The following is a 20,636-nucleotide window of genomic DNA, read 5'->3' as shown; positions in this document are numbered from 1 at the left end:
TAAACCAAGGCCATCTGACTTCTGAGTGTATACTTTTAGAGACTGTACCCAATTAAATTTTGATTACGTGCTAAGTTTAAAATTAATCAAACCAGTTAGAAAATAAATGGATTGGCATTCTTTGGTGTATTTCCAGCAGAATTTGAAAGTGAGAGTATAGATGGGCATCCAAGTGATTGTTCAGTGACTTCAAACCCAGGGGCACCGTGCCCTGGGAGAAAAGCTGATAGATTTGTAGATGAGAAGACCAACAATAAGAGCTGAGAGGAGAAAGCAAGATGATTGTAATCTGAAATGTGTGAGAAGAGCAGCCTAAGCCTAATTATTGAGAGGCTCCAGTTAAAATGTTAAAGCAGATCTGAACAGGTCATTCTCGTTCTGGTGTTTCCAAAGTGGAGATAGCAATCTTCTCTGTCCCTCTCCAGCTGGCATTTTCATGGGTTTTGGTCTCATCGTGTGTAGAAATACTGCAAAAGATTTTCTTACATACCACAAATTGATGCGGATTTTTAAAGCTTTATTTAGTATTTTAAATACCCTAACACTATTATATAGCACCCACATCAATGCTTTGAATAGATTGCTGGTTTTGCTAGATACCCGAAAAGCGAGGGGGAAATTTTTCATTTCTTGCTGTATTAATTTTCTGACTAGTTGATTTTTGCCAAGTATTACTTCTTAATTTGTCATAAAATAATTCAGGGAAAATAATACCATATACATTTGGAAAATGGGTCTCTTTACAGCTCCCTAACAAGAAGTGGAGTTCTAATGATGGTAATTCCAGACCTTTTGGAGGGTTAGTTGGGAAGAGAATTTTGGCTTCAGGGTTTTATGTCTGTCAGATCACTTTGTTCCCAGGGATCTGCCCTGATGCTTGATGTGTGAACCAGAATGAAGTATTGATACAGCAAGCAGAGTATAATTACTAGATTTGTTTTAAGTATACAGCTTTGTTTGTACTGAGTAACATGGGCCATTACTACTAGGAAGAAAGAATTTCCATGAATCACTTTTATCTGATCCTAATTTTGGGGAGTACAGTCTACATATACATTAAAGTATATATATATATATATATATATATATATATATATAATATAAAACACATCATTATTAGAAAGCAGTTTGATCATTTGTAGAGTGATTCAGAGATGTGCCTGTTTTGATAATAAATTCTGCTTCAGTTCTTAATTTGTGCTTTCTGGCTTGCAGCAAACACTACATAGTGAGAAGTTGAAGTGTTAAGTACCATACCTCATAGCATGAGTGATTGACAGGTACCTTTCCTTGTGTTACTTTCTTGAGGAAAATGTTTCCAAGCCATGGAGTACTGAAAAAAGAAAATCACCTAGGGCTCTTTTCTTCTCACAGAATAAGCAATTTTCTAATATGATTTGATATCCCTAAAGTAGATAGATAGTAGAACCTGAACTGTTAATTATTTTGGGGCTGGTATAATTGGTTGTTAGACCATTCTGAGGGTCTTTTGCTGAATTTATGTAGCACTTATTTTTGCCTTCACCCTAGCAAGTTGTTAAATAGTTTTATTTAGAAAGGAGCTCAAGTCACTGACTTTAAGTTGCCTAGATGTAAAACCACGAGTTTTAGATGTCTTAATAATTTTTCTTAATGGACGTCATTTTTCTCCATCCTGAAAATGACCAAAAGTTAGTGGGGTGATCCAAAGTCTGAATAATATATATTTCTTAAATTAATTAATTAATTGTTTATTTTTGGCTGCATTGGGTCTTTGTTGTTGCACATGGCTTTCTCTAGTTGCGGTGATTGGGGGCTACTCTTCGTTGTGGTGCGCAGCCTTCTCATTGTGGTGGCTTTTCTTGTTGCGGAGCATGGGCTCTAGGTGCATGGGCTTCAGTAGTTGTGGCACGTGGGCTCAGTAGTTGTGGCTCACGGGCTCTAGAGCGCAGGCTCAGTAGTTGTGGTGCTTGGGCTTAGTTGCTCCGCGGCATGTGGGATCTTCCTGGACCAGGGCTTGAACCTGTGTTGGCTGGCTGCATTGGCAGGCGGATTCTTAATCACTGCGCCACCAGGGAAGCCCCTGCATAATATTTTACAAGCTGTTTTTGAACTTACTCATTTGTCTTCTTTGAGTTTTCATATAAGGCAGTAGAAAGGTAACTCTCTTTTACCTTAGAAAAACAGGATATATTTATACAAAATACTTTCATTGTTCTCTGATAGTTGTTTCAAGTGACAATTGATAGAGTTATCGGCATCATCAGGTGCTTTGGAGAATGAGAAATTGGAAGCTTCTATCTTCTCTGAGCTTTTGGACTGGAACTTGTAATTAGGACAGAATTTTCAGTGTCTTCCATTGCTAGCTTTCGCTGGCACCCAGTGGTGGGGGGTGGTGGCACTCCAGAGGTATGTATATAATACTATTACCTTTTTAGCATCGTATCTTAAGAACTACTTTTTTCATATTAGCAATGAAAACGTACATTGCTTTCTGTGAAAAGTTTTTCTAAGTTTATTCTAGATGTCTTGGGGCTCTTTTTTTTTTTTTTTTGCGTTATGCGGGCCTCTCACTGTTGTGGTCTCTCCCGTTGCGGAGCACAGGCTCCGGACGTGCAGGCTCAGCGGCCATGGCTCACGGGCCCAGCTGCTCCGTGGCATGTGGGATCTTCCCAGACCGGGGCACGAACCCGTGTCCCCTGCATTAGCAGGCGGACTCTCAACCACTGTGCCACCAGGGAAGCCCAGGGCTCATTTTCAAATGAACTTTTAAATGTGAAATAATTACAGACTCACAGGAAGTTAAAATAATAGTATAGAGAGGCCCCATGTACACTTCCCCCAGCTTCCCCCAATAGTAACATCTTACATAACTATAGTATAATGTACAAACTAGGAAATTGACATTGGTACAATCGATAGACCTCTACTGGAGCTCTTTTTGAATTCTTTTGTAAATCATAGTATGCTTCTATAATATAATAATAATTTCTTAATTAATTGTTTTTCCAATGGCAAAAGATCTTTACTTAGCTTTATTTAACTTAAGGTGACTAATCAAGATAGTTATGGACAAAGGGGCTACCAGGTCCTAGCAGAGGAGAGAGTTCCAGGTTGTTCAAATGTAGTAGTTTGGTTTTTTTTAAACTGAAATATATTTGACATATAACATTGTGTAAACTTAAGGTATACAACATGTTGATTTGATACATTTATATATTGTAATATGATTGCCATTGTAGCAGTAGTTAATACCTCTGTCATGTCATATAATTATCAATTATTTCTTCTTGAGGTTGGAATAATTAAGATCTAGTCTCTTAGAAAGTTTGATTATATACAGTGTTGTTGTCTGTATTCACTATACTGTGTGTTAGATCTCTAGGACTTATTTACTACTAGTTGCAAGTCTGTACTCTTAAACAACATCTCTCCTGTTCCCCCACTCCCCAGTAAACACCAGTTTACTCTTTGTTTTTACAAGTTTGACATTTTTAGATTCCACATATAAGTAATATCATACAGTTTTATGTCTCTGTCTGGCTTATCTCACTTAGCATAATGTCCTCAAGATCCACTTTTGTTGTTGCAAATGGTGGGGTGTCCTTTTTTCTCATGGTTGAATAATATTCCACTGTATATACCACATCCTCTTTATGTATTCATTTACTGCCAGGCCCTTAGGGTGTTTCCATATCATGGCTGTTGCAAGTAATGCTGCGATAAACATGAGAGTGCAGTTAATCTCTTTGATATCCTGTTTTCATTTCCTTTGGGTATATACCCAGAAGTGGAATTGCTGGATCATATGATAGATCTATTTTTAACTTTTTGAGCAATCTTCATATTGTTTTCCATAGTGGCTATACCAATTTACATTCTTGATTTACTTTAAGAAAATAACTTCTTAATTTATTGGTTTAAGAAATTTTGATTTCTAACCCGGCTGTTAAGTTATTAGAAGAGATGAGGTATTTTAACTGTATCCTATGCCAATTATCAATTTATTGCCTCTTGGTTCCAAATCTACCCTCTTACTTGATCTGCATTAGTGCAGCTTTATGCATCTTCTTTGCAGCAAGCACAATATTAAATTGTGCCAGTAGAGGGTGCTGGAGAGATACCGCAGGAGGGAGGGACTCTTCTTGGTTCTGGTGTGCTGTGATTGTTCTTGCTCTTGCTACAAGATTCTGGGACATCCAGTGCTGCTGTGCTCCAGCTGTGCACACAGTGCATGCATTCCCCCTGTGAACTCATAGTCCTGGTCCTGGCTCAGTGAGATCTTCCTGCAGCCCTCCAGATACAGAACTGTGGGCCTCAGGCTTTGTACCACTCTGCCTCTGAGCTGCCTCCGGGAGTCCTGATTTCCTTTGTTCACCTGCCGGCCACCCTTGGCTACCTGCACCCTAGAGGGTTGTTTCCTGTTTGCTTGTGGTCCAACTTTGCCTGGGCAGTCCAGAAAACTTCTTTGTCATCCACTGGGCTGCAGTCATATCTTCTACAGTGAGGTCAGAATACCAGCTTTAGGGGGAGGATCTTCTTTCCAAGTTTGCTCTTCTTTGGGGTACTCTTCCTCAGCCTTAGGTTGTTCTTTAGAATTCTCTTTACAGTCACTCTCCTATTACAGAGAAAAATTTTTTATAATAAACTTTTCCTGTTCAAATTATTTCTGTGCTCTCTCTCCTATTTGGACCTAAACTGACAGTATCTAATTGAACTAGTATCTAATGAAATTAACCAGTCCCACAGATAAATTTTCTGATACATTTCTGGGGGGAAAAAGTGTTTATTTTAGATAGTCTTCTTAACTGATAGTCTTTTAATTGTCATAATAATGGCAAGGATAATAACCACTATTTAATGATTTCTACCATATGTTAACATCCATCCCAAGTGTTTATTGCATAGTGTTTTTCATACTAAAGCAAGGAATCCTATAAATTATCTTTTTATTTACTTTTTTTTTTTGGCAGAGGGAGGAAACTAAAGCATGTTATTTTGCCTGCTAAGAAATAGCTAAGAAGAGGCAACATGAGGATTTGAATCCAGGGCTTTTTGCTAGTCTTCCTAAAGTCTTTGTATTTGTCTCTTTTGTATGACTTTTTTTGGGGTAGGGACAAGGGGAGGTATTAAGTATCTATAGATATGATATAATTATTTTATATCACTAGTAAACACTGCTTAGTTACTAATATTTTGTTCTTATTTATAATGGCAGCATAGTTTTTTTTTCTTTTTAAAGATCTTGGCTGATTTGAAGGGAAGTGGGAGGAATGACTACATAAAATGTTATTTTTATTTAGTAGGACTTTAGGCAGTTAATTAACAAAAGTGAAATAACAGGGGGTGCAGGTTCGATCCCTGGTCGGGGAACTAAGATCCCACATGCTGTGCAACCAAAAAAAAAAAAAAAAAAGCAAGTCAACAAAAGTTAAATAAGTCTTACGTGTGAATATTGTATTTGTGCTTTAAATATTAATTTGATTTTTTCTATTTTTAATATATTTTAATAAGTTTACCCATCCTCTTTATTCTCGTATTATGTTTAAATTATTCTCTATCTGTTTTCTTTAAGGTTTATATATTTAGGTAAATTATTCCATTGTACCATAGAAAATTGTTATGCTTTTGATAATTGATCAAAGCTTTATATGGCTTGATTCAACTATTTTAAATGGAATCGAGCTTCTGAGGAATCCATATTATTTTACCCACAGATGATATTGTTTTGTATTAATTTTTTTTTTTTTTACTTAAAATGTAAATACCAAAATAGGGCTGTACATAAAAGAGTTAACATAGGAGGACTGACACTACCATTCCTAAAAGGCCTGCTTATAAGGTTGGTTCTTGACTGGTATTTGGAAACTTGGCTTTCGGGAGGGTTTCCACCATTCCCAGAACTGAGAATAGTGGCTCACCGTGCCTAAACTTTTAGCACAAGCAATGTGGTTTGTGCTGAACACCAGCTTTCCTTCAGGAGTCTGGATTTTTGGTACATGCTAGGCAGAGGATGCCTATGTGACCAGCCCTGAGAAGAACTGAATCTCTATAAGCGTGTTGCATATGTGACATGTGACATTTCATCTTTATTTTTCCATCAATTAACCCTAAAGCCATGCAAGATATGCAGAACTTTTGGTGTCTGTATGGATGCTAACTTGGTGTTAAAAGCTGTTTAAATCTCTGTTTTGAGTAGAGACTCACTGGGCAGTATGGAAGGCCAAATTTCTTTTCTAAATAATAGTGGCAGTTGTAATAATAATTTATAATCGGCAACAGCTCTAGAATTTATGGTGTACTTTCCCTGTGAGTTTTTTCATTTCAGCTTTACATTAACATAGTCAACCTATAAGCCAGTAATATTTGTGTTCCAGAAATGTGGAAAGTGAGACTTTAAAGTGTGTGACTTGCCCAGGATCACACAGGGAATTGATAATCTTTTCTACTGATAGGCTAGGGAGGTGGCAGAGTATAATGTGTAAAAGACTCTGCAGTTTTGGAGTCATAGTCACGGTCTTAATAGCTTTGTGGTTTGGACAAATCACTTCTACTTTCCGGAAACCAGTTTTATTATTTGTTATACGGAGGTTGTTTAGAAATGTAAATGCAACAATATAGTAATGTCTGACAAAGCATTCAATAAACAGCTGCTATAATTAATATAATTATTATTAATATGATAACACCATCATCCCATTCTTAGGAGGTTTGATTTCAAATTTTGGGTCAAGTTAGCTATTTGCTATATTTTAAATAATGTTGGGTGTGTCTTCTCTCTGCTTTGTTAACATTCTGTACTTACGGCTATCGTAGAACTTACCGTACAGGTTGTAATTGTCCGTTTACTTCTTTTCCTCCCCTACTAGACTGTGACATCCTTGAGAAAATAAATGTAATAGCAGTTTGCTTTCTACATTATTTATGGAGTTAATAAGAGAAGATTGAACGCTTTGAACTCCCCAATGAAACACTTAATATTTGCAATAGGTGCTTGTGGTGCTAATAATATCTATCTAATTTCTGACGTGTTATTCATAATAGACCTTGCTTGTCTCTATAGGAAACCTTATGTGCTTTAATGAAATATAATTTTAGAAATGACTAATACAGCTTGATAGAAAAAAATTACTCAGTTTTAGTGCTGGAAGAATCCTTAGAGTTCATGTATTGTTACCTCTCCCATTTTCTAGAAGAGGAAGCAGAGGCCCAAGGGGGTTAGGTGCTTTCTCTAGGGTCGCACTGTTGGTTGGTGGCAGGATTTTTTATTTATAACCCAGGAAAAAAGCAGTACATCAGAGATCATCAAAATAAGGTGATGTGTGTTCCCATTTGAGGAGAACCTAAATTTCCTTTTGCAGTGGAGTTTAAGATAGGACATTATATTAGGAAAATTGTACCCATTTTGCCACTTACCTGTGAGTGCTTGACAAACAATATAAAACTTTAAATTTTCAAAACGAGCAAAAGAAAGGTAGAGAGGATGCATACTAAACTCTTAGTATTGGTTCCAAAGGGTCTGAGATTAGAGAGAGAAAGGAGAAATTATTTTTTCCCTATACACTTTGGTATTCATTAGCTTTTTACAATGAGTATATATAATAGTTCTGTAACTTAAAAACCATAATATAGAAAATAGTATTTTAAAACCCATGAGAGGTGCAAGCTGAAGCAAAGAATAGGGAATGTGAAAGAAGTCTTCTGTCCTCATTGACCCGACTTTTTTTTTTTTTTTTTTTTTTTCGGTTCGCGGGCCTCGCACCGCCGTGGCCTCTCCCGTTGCGGAGCACAGACTCCGGACGCGCAGGCCCAGCGGCCATGGCCCACGGGCCCAGCCGCTCCGCGGCACGCGGGATACTCCCGGACCGGGGCACGAACCCGCGTCCCCCGCATCGGCAGGCAGACTCCCAACCACTGCGCCACCAGGGAAGCCCTGACTCGACTTTTAAGTTGAGGGAACTAAATTTTATATCTGAAAAAGAATTAGCGCTTTTATTCTTATAAGGGATTTAAGGCAAACTTAGAAGAAATAGTACAATAAAGTACATGATTAATTAGCATTTAATTTGTATAGACAGTGTTTATTATAGGAGTTCATAGCAGTTTAAAGGAATCGTATTAAAATTATGAATATTAGATTATAATAATTTCTGTTTTAGTAAGTTATATTTTGTTCACTGGTACAATAATATGTTTGGAATTTCCTCAGAACTTACTGACTTTATCTTTGTTATATACTTGATCTTTTTGGATGCCTTGAGCAAGGTATCCTCAAATATTCACAGGAAGTATTATATATATGTTTTTACTATTTACTAAGCTCATATTTGGACAGGACTAATCTCTTGTCTTGTTTATGGAAAAAAAAAGCCATGCTACTAGAAAACTAAACCTTTGAAAAACAAGGATCAGATTAAGTATTGACTGCTCAGCTGCCGCTATTTTGAAACTTAAAAAATGGTATATTTAATTTGTTTATAGTCTTGTATAAAATGCTCCATAGCATACTTTTAAATTTTGGAAAGCTACAATAAAAACACTGTTTTCTAGTAAGTGTGGGTATGCATTGTTGGCAGAGAGAGGCACACTGTGGACAGATCACATTGTCTCTCGAGTACAAGACCTACTTAATAGCCACATAAATTTGAGTAAAATAACTTTTCTGGACTTTACGTTTCTTACCTATAAAGAAGAAATAACAATAATATCCTAACAAATATTAAAAAATGTTCGAATTAGCTGAATTTTAGAGTTTATGAAAATCCTTTACAAACAAAGTGGTAGTGTTGATGGGATTGTTAAAGCTTCCCTAGCATTAGGAAGCACAGAATAAAGTAGTTAATAGTGTACAGTATGTTGGGTAATATCTTCACTAATATAATAGCATTTTTAGTAATGAGTTTCATATAACTTTTTTTTTTTTTTTTTCCAAACTGAGGATATAGTATTTCAAACTGAAGATATAGGCTACTCAGTGAACATGACTGTTGAGGGCCAGGGTGACTGTTTCTGTTAATCTGGCTTGATGCAAAGAGAGAGTACAGTGTCTTATTCTAATTTTTGAAAAAATTTTCTTTCTTTTAATTTAACTAGGTTAGTTGATCTTGACCAATATGTTTGGAGTAACTCTAAAGCAAATACAATCTCATTTTTACCCAGAAACTAATTTATATGTCACTACTGTATTTTGTTTCAGTTAACAATTTATGGCTATTTTTATCACAGTTTCTGATCATTGGTAATCTTTTACATGCAAAAATAAAGATCTGGGAATTTAGGTAACTTATTTCTATGTGATTTTATTATGTATCTTAATGAATTCTTATTTATGATGTTTCTCTAAAAAATGAAAGCTATTTGTCAGTACAGAGCTCAGATTGTATCGTTACTATTGAGACTTTTGCTCACTGGGCTTCTATATATTCTTGATACCTTATTTCTCCTTTTTTTTCCCTCCCCAATATTTTCAGATGTTTTGGAATGTTATTAAGCCCAGGGCGAAACGTGAAGAACAGTGACATGCATTTACTGGATATGGTAATGAAAATCTTAAGCACCTTAACCAAGTATAGATGATAGTTATTTTATATTTTTAAAGTATTTTCTATTTTAAAATTTTGTCATTTTGTCAAAATTGTTTCTAACTTTCAGCTATCAATTACTACGATAGTAGTAATTTAATTTGGAACCCCAAACTTAAAATTACTTATGAGGGAGAGATTTAGGAAAACTTTCATAAAAAAAGCATATGCAAGTGGGAAACAAATAAAAAGATAATGTAATGAAAATATCCATCTATTCATCTCTTTGGCTTCTTAGGAATGTGTCTCTTCTTTGAGCCAAATAACAAATACATGATTATAACAGGCACAATGTTATAAGTGAATATGGTGCCTTTCATTTTTTTTAATGCAATATTATTAATTTGGGTACCGTGATGGATGCTTTTGTTTTCTTTAAAGCGTTTCCCTTTCTGAATTTTTCCTTCTTGATTACCTTTCATTAGCAAAGTATATTTACTTTAGGAGTGGTACTTATTTAAGGAATGCCCTTGAAGGTTAATATGTATTTAAGAGTTGGTATTTGATGTAAAAATAGGAAGCCATCTTAACTTTTAAACAGAAATACCTGCTAATATTGCAGTTAATGAAAACATTTACTTTGTGGTTTAGAAATGTTATAGGAAATAGTTATCTTAGTATAAGTATAAAGTTTTTTACTTAACTGAGATTTTTTTAGGTAGCACTACATGTTTTCTTCCTTTCAGCTGTATTTTGCAAATGTCAGTTAAATACCACAAATTATATCAACTTTTTCTTTGAGTTATTTCATGGTAACATCACATGGATTTTCTACTGGTAGTAGAATGGTTTATTCAGCGTTTTTGAGGACCTAATTTTGTGCCAGGTATTGTGTGAAGTGCTGGTGTTATAGACATGGTAAAACAGTTCTTACCATCTATGGGTTCATAATCTTGTGATGGAAATAGATCTTTTAAGTATGTAATGACAGCAGTGGGTTAAGTGCTCTCATAGAGTTGGTACAATGAGCCACAGAAATACAGAGGAAGCACTGCATGGGTAGGTAAGGTAAGGACAACCAGTTACTTTAAATGTGAAAATGAATTAGGTATTGGTTCATCTCTGTTCCCTCGCTCTTTACAGCATATCAGTTATGCAAGTGGTTTTACTTAAGGCAGGACATAGCACTTTGGAGTCCTGAAAATTCCGTGAGGAGGTAGTTTCAGGGACATTAAATACTTATAAGCTCCTAGATCCTAATTAGAATGATTTTTCAGAGTTTAAAAGATTAAGGTGAATCACTGGCAAAGATTTTTCTATGAAACCTAAGTTTAGATTATAGAGTTACAGACCTGGCATGAACTTCTGAACCCCTTAGTCTTAGTGTCTTGCTTGTGGTGCAGCCCTCCACCTTTAAGAGTCCATATTGATATCAAAGGACTTGTCAGCACTGAAGCTCCTGGAAAGAGTGGTGGGCTTACCTGTGCCACAAATAGTTGGTCAAGTTGGAGGGTTTATATGTACAATTATGATCAGTTGTGATTTGTTATTACCAGTGCTATTAATCTTCATGCTATCTTTAATACACGGTTATTGAGCTTTAGCTACATTACATCTAATAAAAAGGAACTTGTTACCTTATAATGAAGACTATGGGACAGTTCTGGTTATTACAGGTTATACCTTTGTAATCACCTGAAATCATATTCCTTGTAACTTTGCCTAATTAGTCTTAGTTCTGCCCTCTAGAGCCAGATGTTAATACTTTTTCTTCTATGACATCCAAATACGTGTACACTTTGAAAACAAATTTCACCTTGCACTTTATTCTGACAAACTTTAAAAGTGTTTAATTATATTTAATTTCAGAATTTGTGAGACTTTTCTATTTGACTTGAATAATTTTTAAGCAATGCTGACTTTCTTCCCTGAATGCTAAATAAGCCAGATGAACTGAGACTTTTCTATAAATTTATAAATTTTGTTTAATATAAAATCTACATGAAAGAGAAAGTTATATTTATAAATGAAATATATTTTTTAGTCAAATAGGCAAATTACTTATATATATATTATACATAGTCTGTAAATAAAATCATATATAAATAAAATTAGTTAGGTTTTTTTGTGGGTACAGATAACAGACTCTCAATTTTCTCCCAGTAGTGAGTGAGAATAGTTTGGTGAAGATACTTGTAGTAGGAATAAGGAAATGAGAATTTTTGATTCATAGCCATTGATACCTAGGAAAAGCCTAACAGGAATGTACCAAAAAGCTGAAAACTAGGTAGAGTCAGATTTCATGGAACTGGAGCACAACTTAAAGTCCTATACAGCAGAAACTAACACAACATTGTAAAGCAATTATACTCCAGTAAAGATGTTAAAAAAAAAAAATCAAGTCACAGAAGACTAAAAACAATGTAATACCATTTTTAGAAAAACTCAGAAGCAGGTAAAATAAAATAATATTAAAAAAAAAAAGTCCTAGAGACGCCACAGAAACTTTGTGGATCTTCACAATTAACTATTTATTGACATTAGGCTAGTAGCTGGACTCACAGAAATAAAATTTACATTGTAATCCAATATACTTGTAATCTCTATGTATAAAAAAAGCTAAAGTAAAATTTTTATGAAACAGTTCTTAACCCTTACATGTGTGATGAAATCTGCAATTTTTTTCCTCTACTTGACTAAAAAGTCTGGTCACAATCCACTAAATTGATTTTATGATCCACAAATGGCTCACAAACTGCTGTTTGGAAATCATTAGCCTGTCAGCTCCATAAAGTCAGGACCATTTTGTTTTGTTTTCCTTGCTGGATACTCACAGGTATAGAGCATGACTCACAGTAGGCTCATATTTGTTTAATGAATGGATGGATTAGCATAAACTTACATTTTTTATTTTTATTTTTTTGTGTTATCTCCTCCTTCTGATGCCATCTGTGTGCTTTACCCTGCTGTCTGCCTACTTGACCTCATAGCTTCAGCTTACTCATAACTTGACAGTAGTTCACTCATGGCTTAGTATGAATTAGCATGATTCTTCAGCTTATGTTTCCATTGCAAAGTGTCATATTCTCATTATATTTCCCAGTTTATTTTCTTAAGAAGAGGGCATCTGGTGGTTCCAGCCTGGCCTAGTTTGGGCAGATGCTTTTGTCGTCCAGGTGTCCTTTACCTGATGTCCCTGATCTTGTCAGCCTTCCTGGGGGAGCCAGGGCATGCAGAGGAGTCAGGAAAGAAGTCTAGAGCAAAGATTGTGACAGTATCTTCATAAGGGGATGGGAGCCAGCCAGGCTATGTAATAGAAATGTCTAGTTCAATATCAAAAATGACTTGATAAAGAGAAACTTCTTTTGAGGGCTTTTGATGTGTAAGACAGTATTATTGTGGTTGTATGTTGTGAGGACTAAAAAGAAATAAAAATATGCTTAATTTGGTTAGGCTGTTTTGGTTACAAGAAACAAAGATTCACTTAGAGCACCTTAAAGGCAAAAGAGGTTATTGATCTTCATGAAATTGTACCTAAACCTGCAAAGTGGTCTCTATCTGGTCTCTTCCTGTCTGCCTCTCCTGCCATGGGCTTACTCTTTCTGTGAGACTCTTTATTGCTGCCCCTGTTCTCTCAACCTCTGGTGCTGCGCCCCCCCTTCTGTCTTTCTGCACCTTCTCCTCTCTCCCTCTCCCTGCCTCCCTTCTTTCCTTCTCTTCCCTCTTTCTCCCTCTCCTCCCCTTCTCCCTCCTTGCCCTTTTCTCTCCCTCCCTGCCTCTTCTCTGCCCTTCTCTTTCCTCCCCTTCAACTTGCCTCCTTTGTATCTGCCTTTGTTTTTTGACTACAGGATTAATTATTTTTAAGGATTTTTTTGGTGTTTGTTTTCTACATTTCTCTCTTACCACTTAGCAGTTTCCTAGTACTCTGCTGTTCTTTATATATTTTTCCCTACATTAAATTCTGTTATAACTTCGTTTTGTATGTGGCCTGACATCACCTGACTTCTTATCAAAACCTTTCAGCCCGACTGCTAACTGCCCACTTTCCTTGGTATTTGTTAATTGAAAGAAAGAATTTGACTGGTCTAGCTCATTTTTTTGGACTCAAGCATAGCACGAGCTCTTGTCCAGAAATGGACTGGACTCTTTGGGTCAGGTGCTCATTCTTGTTCTGAACGTCTAATTAGACAGTAGAGAGAGAGGATAGGCACATGGAAGGGAGTGAGGGAGAGAGAGAAAGATATGAATATATAAATGTGTTGGAGGTACTGAGTGGGTTTCCTTTACATGGCCCTGAGTGTATTTCACCTCTGGAATTCAGGGTCCCTGCACTTAAGCTATACAATCTGATTAGTGAAATATCACGAGTACACTAGAAAAATGTACATAGTAATTGCCAAATGACTACAATAATTTCATAGGGATTCAGAGAAGCATCTGTGTGGGGGAAATATTGAAAAAAAAGTTTTTTCTCTTTTATTTTTAGTCTGACCCTTTTCACACTCTCCATTTATAATATAAGGAAATCGATACAGAAAATTGAAAGTATTGTGGATAATACTCTTTTGCACGTGCACATATTTGTATGCATGTGCTGTTCTCCCACGGGACAACCTCTAAGCTCCCCCACACTACACACACACACACACACACACACACACACACACACACACACAAACTACGTGTTGCCTTGCTTTCAAGGCCACATATAGTTGTGGAGTTTCTGCTTTAGCGAGAGTCAAGAGCTGGCTTGGTAAAAGTCTTAAGGAGTGGAGGAAATGAAGAGGAAGAGGAGAAGGAGAGAACAGAAGGAGGATAAGTATGAGGGTAGAGGGAGATAGTTAATTACCTTGAGTGCTGATTACAAACCAGTATTAGTCTCCTAATATTGATTTATGATTGTTAGAAAGTGTACCTATATCTGGCATATAGGCAATAAAAGTATTAACTTTAAAGGTATTCATTGTGATAAAGTACATTAATATTTTAAGAATATATTAAAAATTAGAACATTAGAAGAAAAATCCTAACCTATTTTCCTGTGATTAGCTATTAATTCAGTTTAACTATCTTCAGTGAGATCCGTAATACAGTTTTAATAGAAACTTCCTATATCCTGTATGTGTAGGTATGTGAGATTTTGACAACCAGCCTAAGATAAAGTTAAATATAACTTCATACCAGTATTATGTTTTTGTGAGTCAGCATGTAAGGGCATACCTCCTTTTATCCAAGAGTATGTGTCTCTAAATAGAAACTCTGGAGAAAGCTGTAGGAGAATTTAATATTTAAAGAAATGCTTCTGTGGGATGAAAAACATTTACAAAGAAAATAAGTCCCCTGTTTGTGAATTCAAATTTTAATAAATTGGTTTGCTTAAAGTAAGATATAATTTAAAATGATGATTTTTTGATGTATATATTCTCAGTGATTCCTGTTTGAACTTTTATAGGAATCCATGGGAAAGAGCTATGATGGGAGAGCTTATGTTATCACCGGCATGTGGAACCCCAATGCACCAATATTTCTGGCACTTAATGAAGAAACCCCAAAAGGTGAATTTTCTTAAAAAATTCCTTATTATTTACTTTAAAATTTACATTATGGGCAATTTTGTTTTGCCACGTTTAAAAAAATTCTGGTGCTCATTTTAAATGGAATTATTCTTGTTTTCATGCTTTATACATCTATGGGGAAAACCTCCACTATTCAAAAGAAAGCCCCCCGATGATATGTGGATTAATTTTATTACATTATGTTAAGAAAGTATTTGGGCTTTGTGTTTCATATGTTATAGAGTTGTTTTATTTAAGGGCAAAATGATGGAAGAATATGAAAGAAATGATGAAGCAAATTCTGGAATTTTTGCATCTCTGATAACTATATTTTAACTTTTTTTCTCTATATTACAGATTACTTATATCTTTTCATTTACTATTATTCATTCCAGTCTTTTGACCTTCAGGAACTTAGTAATGTATATTTAGGATTTCATTTGTGGCAAATACTTTTTTCCAAGTTGTTTACCTTTTCATTTTGTTTAATATGTTAGTCTTGAACAGAATTTATAGATGGTAAGTAGGCTCATTTGTCATTTTTCCCATTGTATTTATTTTTATTCCTACTTTATCCAGATATCTGTTAATTGCCCATGTGGTTTTTTTTTTTCCCCTCCACCATCTGCCTTTAAACTAAAATTTAGTTTTATCTCATGAGCTATAATCTTCTACTAAATGCTTTACTATGATTCAACCAATAATTTATATTGAGAAAATAAGGGATCAGCTTGTTTGATCTTTAGTTTTATATTATTTACTTTATACCCACAATAGACTTTTGCTTAAAGACGGGAGCATTAGTGAATACTGATATGGAAATATAATATATTAATGAAGAACATTAAATGATAATTATTTTTGAAGTTCCTTAATAAAAGTATTTACCAGTTCCATAAATTGCATGCATTTGATCATACATCAAGCTATTTCAAACTGAGGGCTAAAAGAGAGAAAAATAATGATGATTATGTAAAATTTTGCTTTTCATATATTAGGAATAAATAATTTTTACACCACAGTTTGTGATTTCTGGATACAGGCTTGTGAATACCAGTCTGTAAACTTCTTCCTTATAATCATTCAGAAAATCAACGTGAAAATGGAAAAAATGAGCCAGTTGATAATTTTGAAGTAAAATATAGAAATTTCAAATAATAACTTATAAAAGCACCTTTTACCTGTTCTTAATGTAACACATAATTCAGTTTCATTTTGTATTTTAATACCTATTTGGTCCTCAATTAAAAATAATATATTTCAGGGACTTCCCTGGTGGTCCAGTGGTTAAGGCTCCTCCTTCCAATGCAGGGGTTGCAGGTTCGATCCCTGGTTGGGGAACTGAGATCCCACATGTCATGCAGTGTGGCCCAAAAATAATAATAATAGTAAAAAAATAAAAAAGAATTATGTATTTTAAAAAATACATATTTTAAAATTTATTTGTTCAATGAAAAGGAACTATATAGTACTATATTGCAATAATATTCTAATGCAAAAGATAATGTGTTTTAAATTTAAAATCATTTCACATGCCACACAAAAATGTTGACCTAATTTCTTACATTTTTAAATGGTGTTCTTGAAATTATAAATTACTCAGAGGAGTCATGAATCAAAACTACAAAAGTTGAAGCCCTGAGAGATGAAATGTCTTGGATCTTTTCACTACGTCAAGTTGTATATTGTATTCTGCGTTTTGTTATTTTCCCTAACCCCTCTACTTTATTCCCCTGAGACTTTATAAGGTCCTTAGGTCAAGTACAATGTCTAGAGAATCCTAATTCCTCTTGAATTGGCAGATAGAATGCTTGTATTTAGTACAAATGTAATACATTTTTTGTTGAGTTTAATGATATTAATAGGAGTGTAGTTGATGAGTATAAATGTTGTATAATGGTTAAAAAGACAGTATTGAAGGTTTCTTCTAATGGTGGGCTTGGTTATTTGAACTTTCCTTTAACTGAGAACTGAAAATGGTAGACAATATAAATTTAAAAAATATTTTAAAAACAATGAAGAGGGGTTTCCCTGGTGGCGCAGTGGTTGAGAGTCTGCCTGCCGATGCAGGGGACACGGGTTCGTGCCCCGGTCCAGGAGGATCCCACATGCCGCGGAGCAGCAGGGCGCGTGAGCCATGGCTGCTGAGCCTGCGCGTCCGGAGCCTGTGCTCCGCAACGGGAGAGACTGCAACAGTGAGAGGCCCGCGTACCACAAAAAAATAAAAAATAAAAAAAAATAATAATGAAGAAGTGACAAAATGATATGGAATAAACAAACCAGAGTTTCAAAAATCCCAGTGAATTTCAAGCAGGGTAAATAGAATAAAATGAAATCCATATTTCAACCTATCATAGCGAAACTGAAGAAAAGGAATAGACACTGGTCTAGAAAGTCTAGATTCAAATTAGAGGAAGTCTATGGTGAAGAAAACATTTTAAATAGTAACTGAAATTTTGACTGATAACAGTATACTGTTGTCTAAAAGCACTTGCCAGGACTCTGATATATATTTTATGTATATAAAATATATATACATACTATAAATATGTAGTGTGTATATATACTCTTTATATGTAGAGAGAGTATATATGTGTATGTGTACTCTATATGTTATATATAGAGAGAGTACATATAGCGTATTTTATATGTTATATATAGAGTATATATATATGAAAATTACACATTAGAGCTTTGGTCAATGATTTTCCTGATCTTTAATATGTATTATGGACAATGAGGGTACTGACAAATCTCTGGGGACTTCCCTTAAAGCATACAACATTGAAATATTAATAACATTTTCCCAAACAAATTTAACATAATGAAGGTTGAGCATCTCTTCTGATTTGACAGTCCTTCCCATGCAACTCATCAAACAGACCTAATAATTTCTAGTATCTCTTTTTATAAAATGAAAGGGCAGATCTTTGTGATTTTCCAGGTTTTTTTTTTTAAACCTGAAAGGTAGTGTAAAAGACATTCTGAAATTTCTATTTTATTTATTTTTTTATATTAAGGGCCTGATTTTGAGAAGGAGAAATTAAAGTTGTCAGAGGAGATTTGGACATTTGATTAAGGTGGGATCAGGAGTGTTGAGAAACATACTTGGGAAACTTGGTTACCTATTTAATCTAAGTGACAATAAAACATTTAAAATTAAACATAGCAGGTAACAGGAGTATAAAGACCCTTAATCCAGGCTTCCCGGGTGGCGCAGTGGTTGAGAGTCCGTCTGCCGATGCAGGGGACACGGGTTCGTGTCCTGGTCTGGGAAGGTCCCACATGCCGCGGAGCGGCTAGACCCGTGAGCCATGGCCGCGGAGCCTGCGTGTCCGGAGGCTGTGCTCTGCAACGGGAGAGGCCACTACAGTGAGAGGCCCACATACCGCAAAAGAAAAAAAAAAAAAGAACCTTAATCCTTTAACTTTGTTTTCTTAAATAAGTAATAATAAAGCTGGCATAAAACACAGAAAATTTCTACTGCAGATAAACGAGTGTACATGACCGTGGCGGTGGATATGGTAGTCACGGAGGTGGTGGAGCCTGTCCGCTTTCTCCTGGAGACAGTAGTACGCGTGTACCCTGCAAACGAGCGATTTTGGTATTTCAGCAGAAAGACTTTCACGGAGACTTTCTTCATGAGGTTGAAACAGGTAGGACCTTTTTGTTCTTCTCACATAATACATTTTTTCCACCATTTTTTCTTTAATGCCAACATAATTTCTTAAATAACAATAAAAAGCAATAGAATTCCTCAGATAATCAAATATTTAGAGTCAACTAACAGAGTATTTGAAAAATCCATGTGTAGGTAATGTCAGTTGAAAAAAACAACTAGTAATAATTAGGTAGAAATTTGTTTTAGAAACCTGTAATGTGTACCTATAAAGTATCAACATACTTAATAGAAATAACGAATCTATATCTAAAACAGCTTTTCTTCCTTTTATATACAATTACATAAAACCAAAAAGAAAGGGCACAGAAACATCATATCTTTATAAATAATAGCAAAAACATTATGAAGTAATACATGACTAATTGTTATAGTTATTTCTACCTATATAATATTATGTGAAGGTGTTGTTTGACTTATTAGTAAGGTTATAAAATTATTTTAATATTAAATGAACAAAATTAGGGTTTCTGTGAAGTTCTTAAATTAGGCAGTATTAATAGGTAAAATACACTTTTTGTTATGTAATGAAGGAAGAAGGTAACAGTGAAAAATAATTTGAATTCTAGTAGTGTCCATTTTATGAAATCAGAGTAAAATATTCTATTTGAGTGATGTAAATCCTTTTCATCCTATTTAGTGCTCCCTCTCTCCCAAGTTTAAAAAATGCTTGTTGCTTCATATACTGTAATATGCAAAATGTAATGTGGTAAAAGCAAGCATCAGTTCAGTGAACAAATATAGAAGCCACTTAACCATTTTCATATTAAAAAAAACTTGTCATTGCTCAGTTAGGCTTCATATATTAGATGCTTTGAAATTGTTGTGGTTTTCGTCTTGCATAAAATTATTAGAGCTGTGGTTTGACACAGCTTTTATTGCTGTGTAGACTGTTTTTTTCTTTCAGTTTTTGTAGCATATTCTGATGAATATAATATGAACAATATTTAAAATTTTAGTGTACTGAGCATATTTTCATGTTTTATTCTGAGATATTTTTCTCCCTTCCTTCTTTCTTTCTTTTCTTTTTTTTTTTTTTTTGTAGCTTAATTGTTCATGACTGTCAAAGAATTCGTTTGTCATTTTGAGCCAAAGGATTATTCAGAGTTGCATAAGAATGAATAAAGGAGCTGTATACAAAGTGGTTGTTATCATTCTAGTGACAGTTAATAAATTATTATGCTGTGAATTTTTCTTCCTTGAGACTTGATAAAAAGTTAGCTTCCCCCTCCCGCCCTGCCCCCCAATATTAGCTTCATGTATATATATATATATTTATATATATATATATATATGGCAAGATAAAAAAGAGTACTTGAATTTATATATTTATATAAATTTCAAGAATATATATATTAGAGTGGATTTTTATTATTAAATGTTATTTTCATATTTTTAAAACTACTGATGTTGAGTGACTGAGTGGTAAGTACCATAAGTTAAGAATTTCTTAGTACTAAAACGTTAAAAATACTGTTTGAGGCCATTTCATGTGAAATAAAAAGATTAAATTAGATTCACTTGTAATATTCAGCTCCAATAAATGTGAGACTGATTTAAATGAATAAGAATCAGATAAGAACATGGTTTCTAACTTTAGTGGTATAATTTAATCTCTTTAGTAGATATTGTGTTAGTCTGTTTATTATTATTTTTATTTCTTCTTGAGTCATTTTTGGTGATTTGTGTCTTTCAAGGAATCTTCAGTTTAATCAAGGATATTTAATTTATTGCTTAAAATATTACCTTTTTATTTTTAATGTTTTTAGGATCTGTAGGATCTGCTTTTATTTCTGATATTGGTAATTTATATATTCTCTCTTGTTTTTTGTTTTATCAGCCTAGCTAGAGATCTATTAATTTTACTGATTTTATTACCCCCCAGAGAAACAGATTTTGGGT

At 34.6% G+C, this 20,636-nt stretch overlaps 1 protein-coding gene across 7 annotated transcripts in view; it reads left to right on the top strand.

The window, feature by feature from the left end:
* Positions 1-20,636, top strand: part of RABGAP1L (RAB GTPase activating protein 1 like) — a 682,268-nt gene that overhangs the window by 96,103 nt on the left and 565,529 nt on the right. For all 7 annotated transcript variants that reach the window (XM_027086258.1, XM_027086259.1, XM_027086257.1 and 4 more), the window contains 3 exons: positions 9,450-9,516; positions 14,953-15,055; positions 18,545-18,711. In XM_027086258.1, the coding sequence (XP_026942059.1) occupies positions 9,450-9,516; positions 14,953-15,055; positions 18,545-18,711 (337 nt within the window). The remainder of the gene's footprint in view (positions 1-9,449; positions 9,517-14,952; positions 15,056-18,544; positions 18,712-20,636) is intronic.

The sequence above is a fragment of the Aethalodelphis obliquidens genome, unplaced genomic scaffold (assembly GCF_003676395.1).
Source record: "Aethalodelphis obliquidens isolate GAN/ISIS:26980383/991018 unplaced genomic scaffold, ASM367639v1 scaffold55, whole genome shotgun sequence".
In the NCBI taxonomy this organism is placed as follows: domain Eukaryota; kingdom Metazoa; phylum Chordata; class Mammalia; order Artiodactyla; family Delphinidae; genus Aethalodelphis; species Aethalodelphis obliquidens.
Note: the sequence above shows the minus strand (reverse complement) of the source record. Positions and strands in the feature narration are given on the sequence as shown.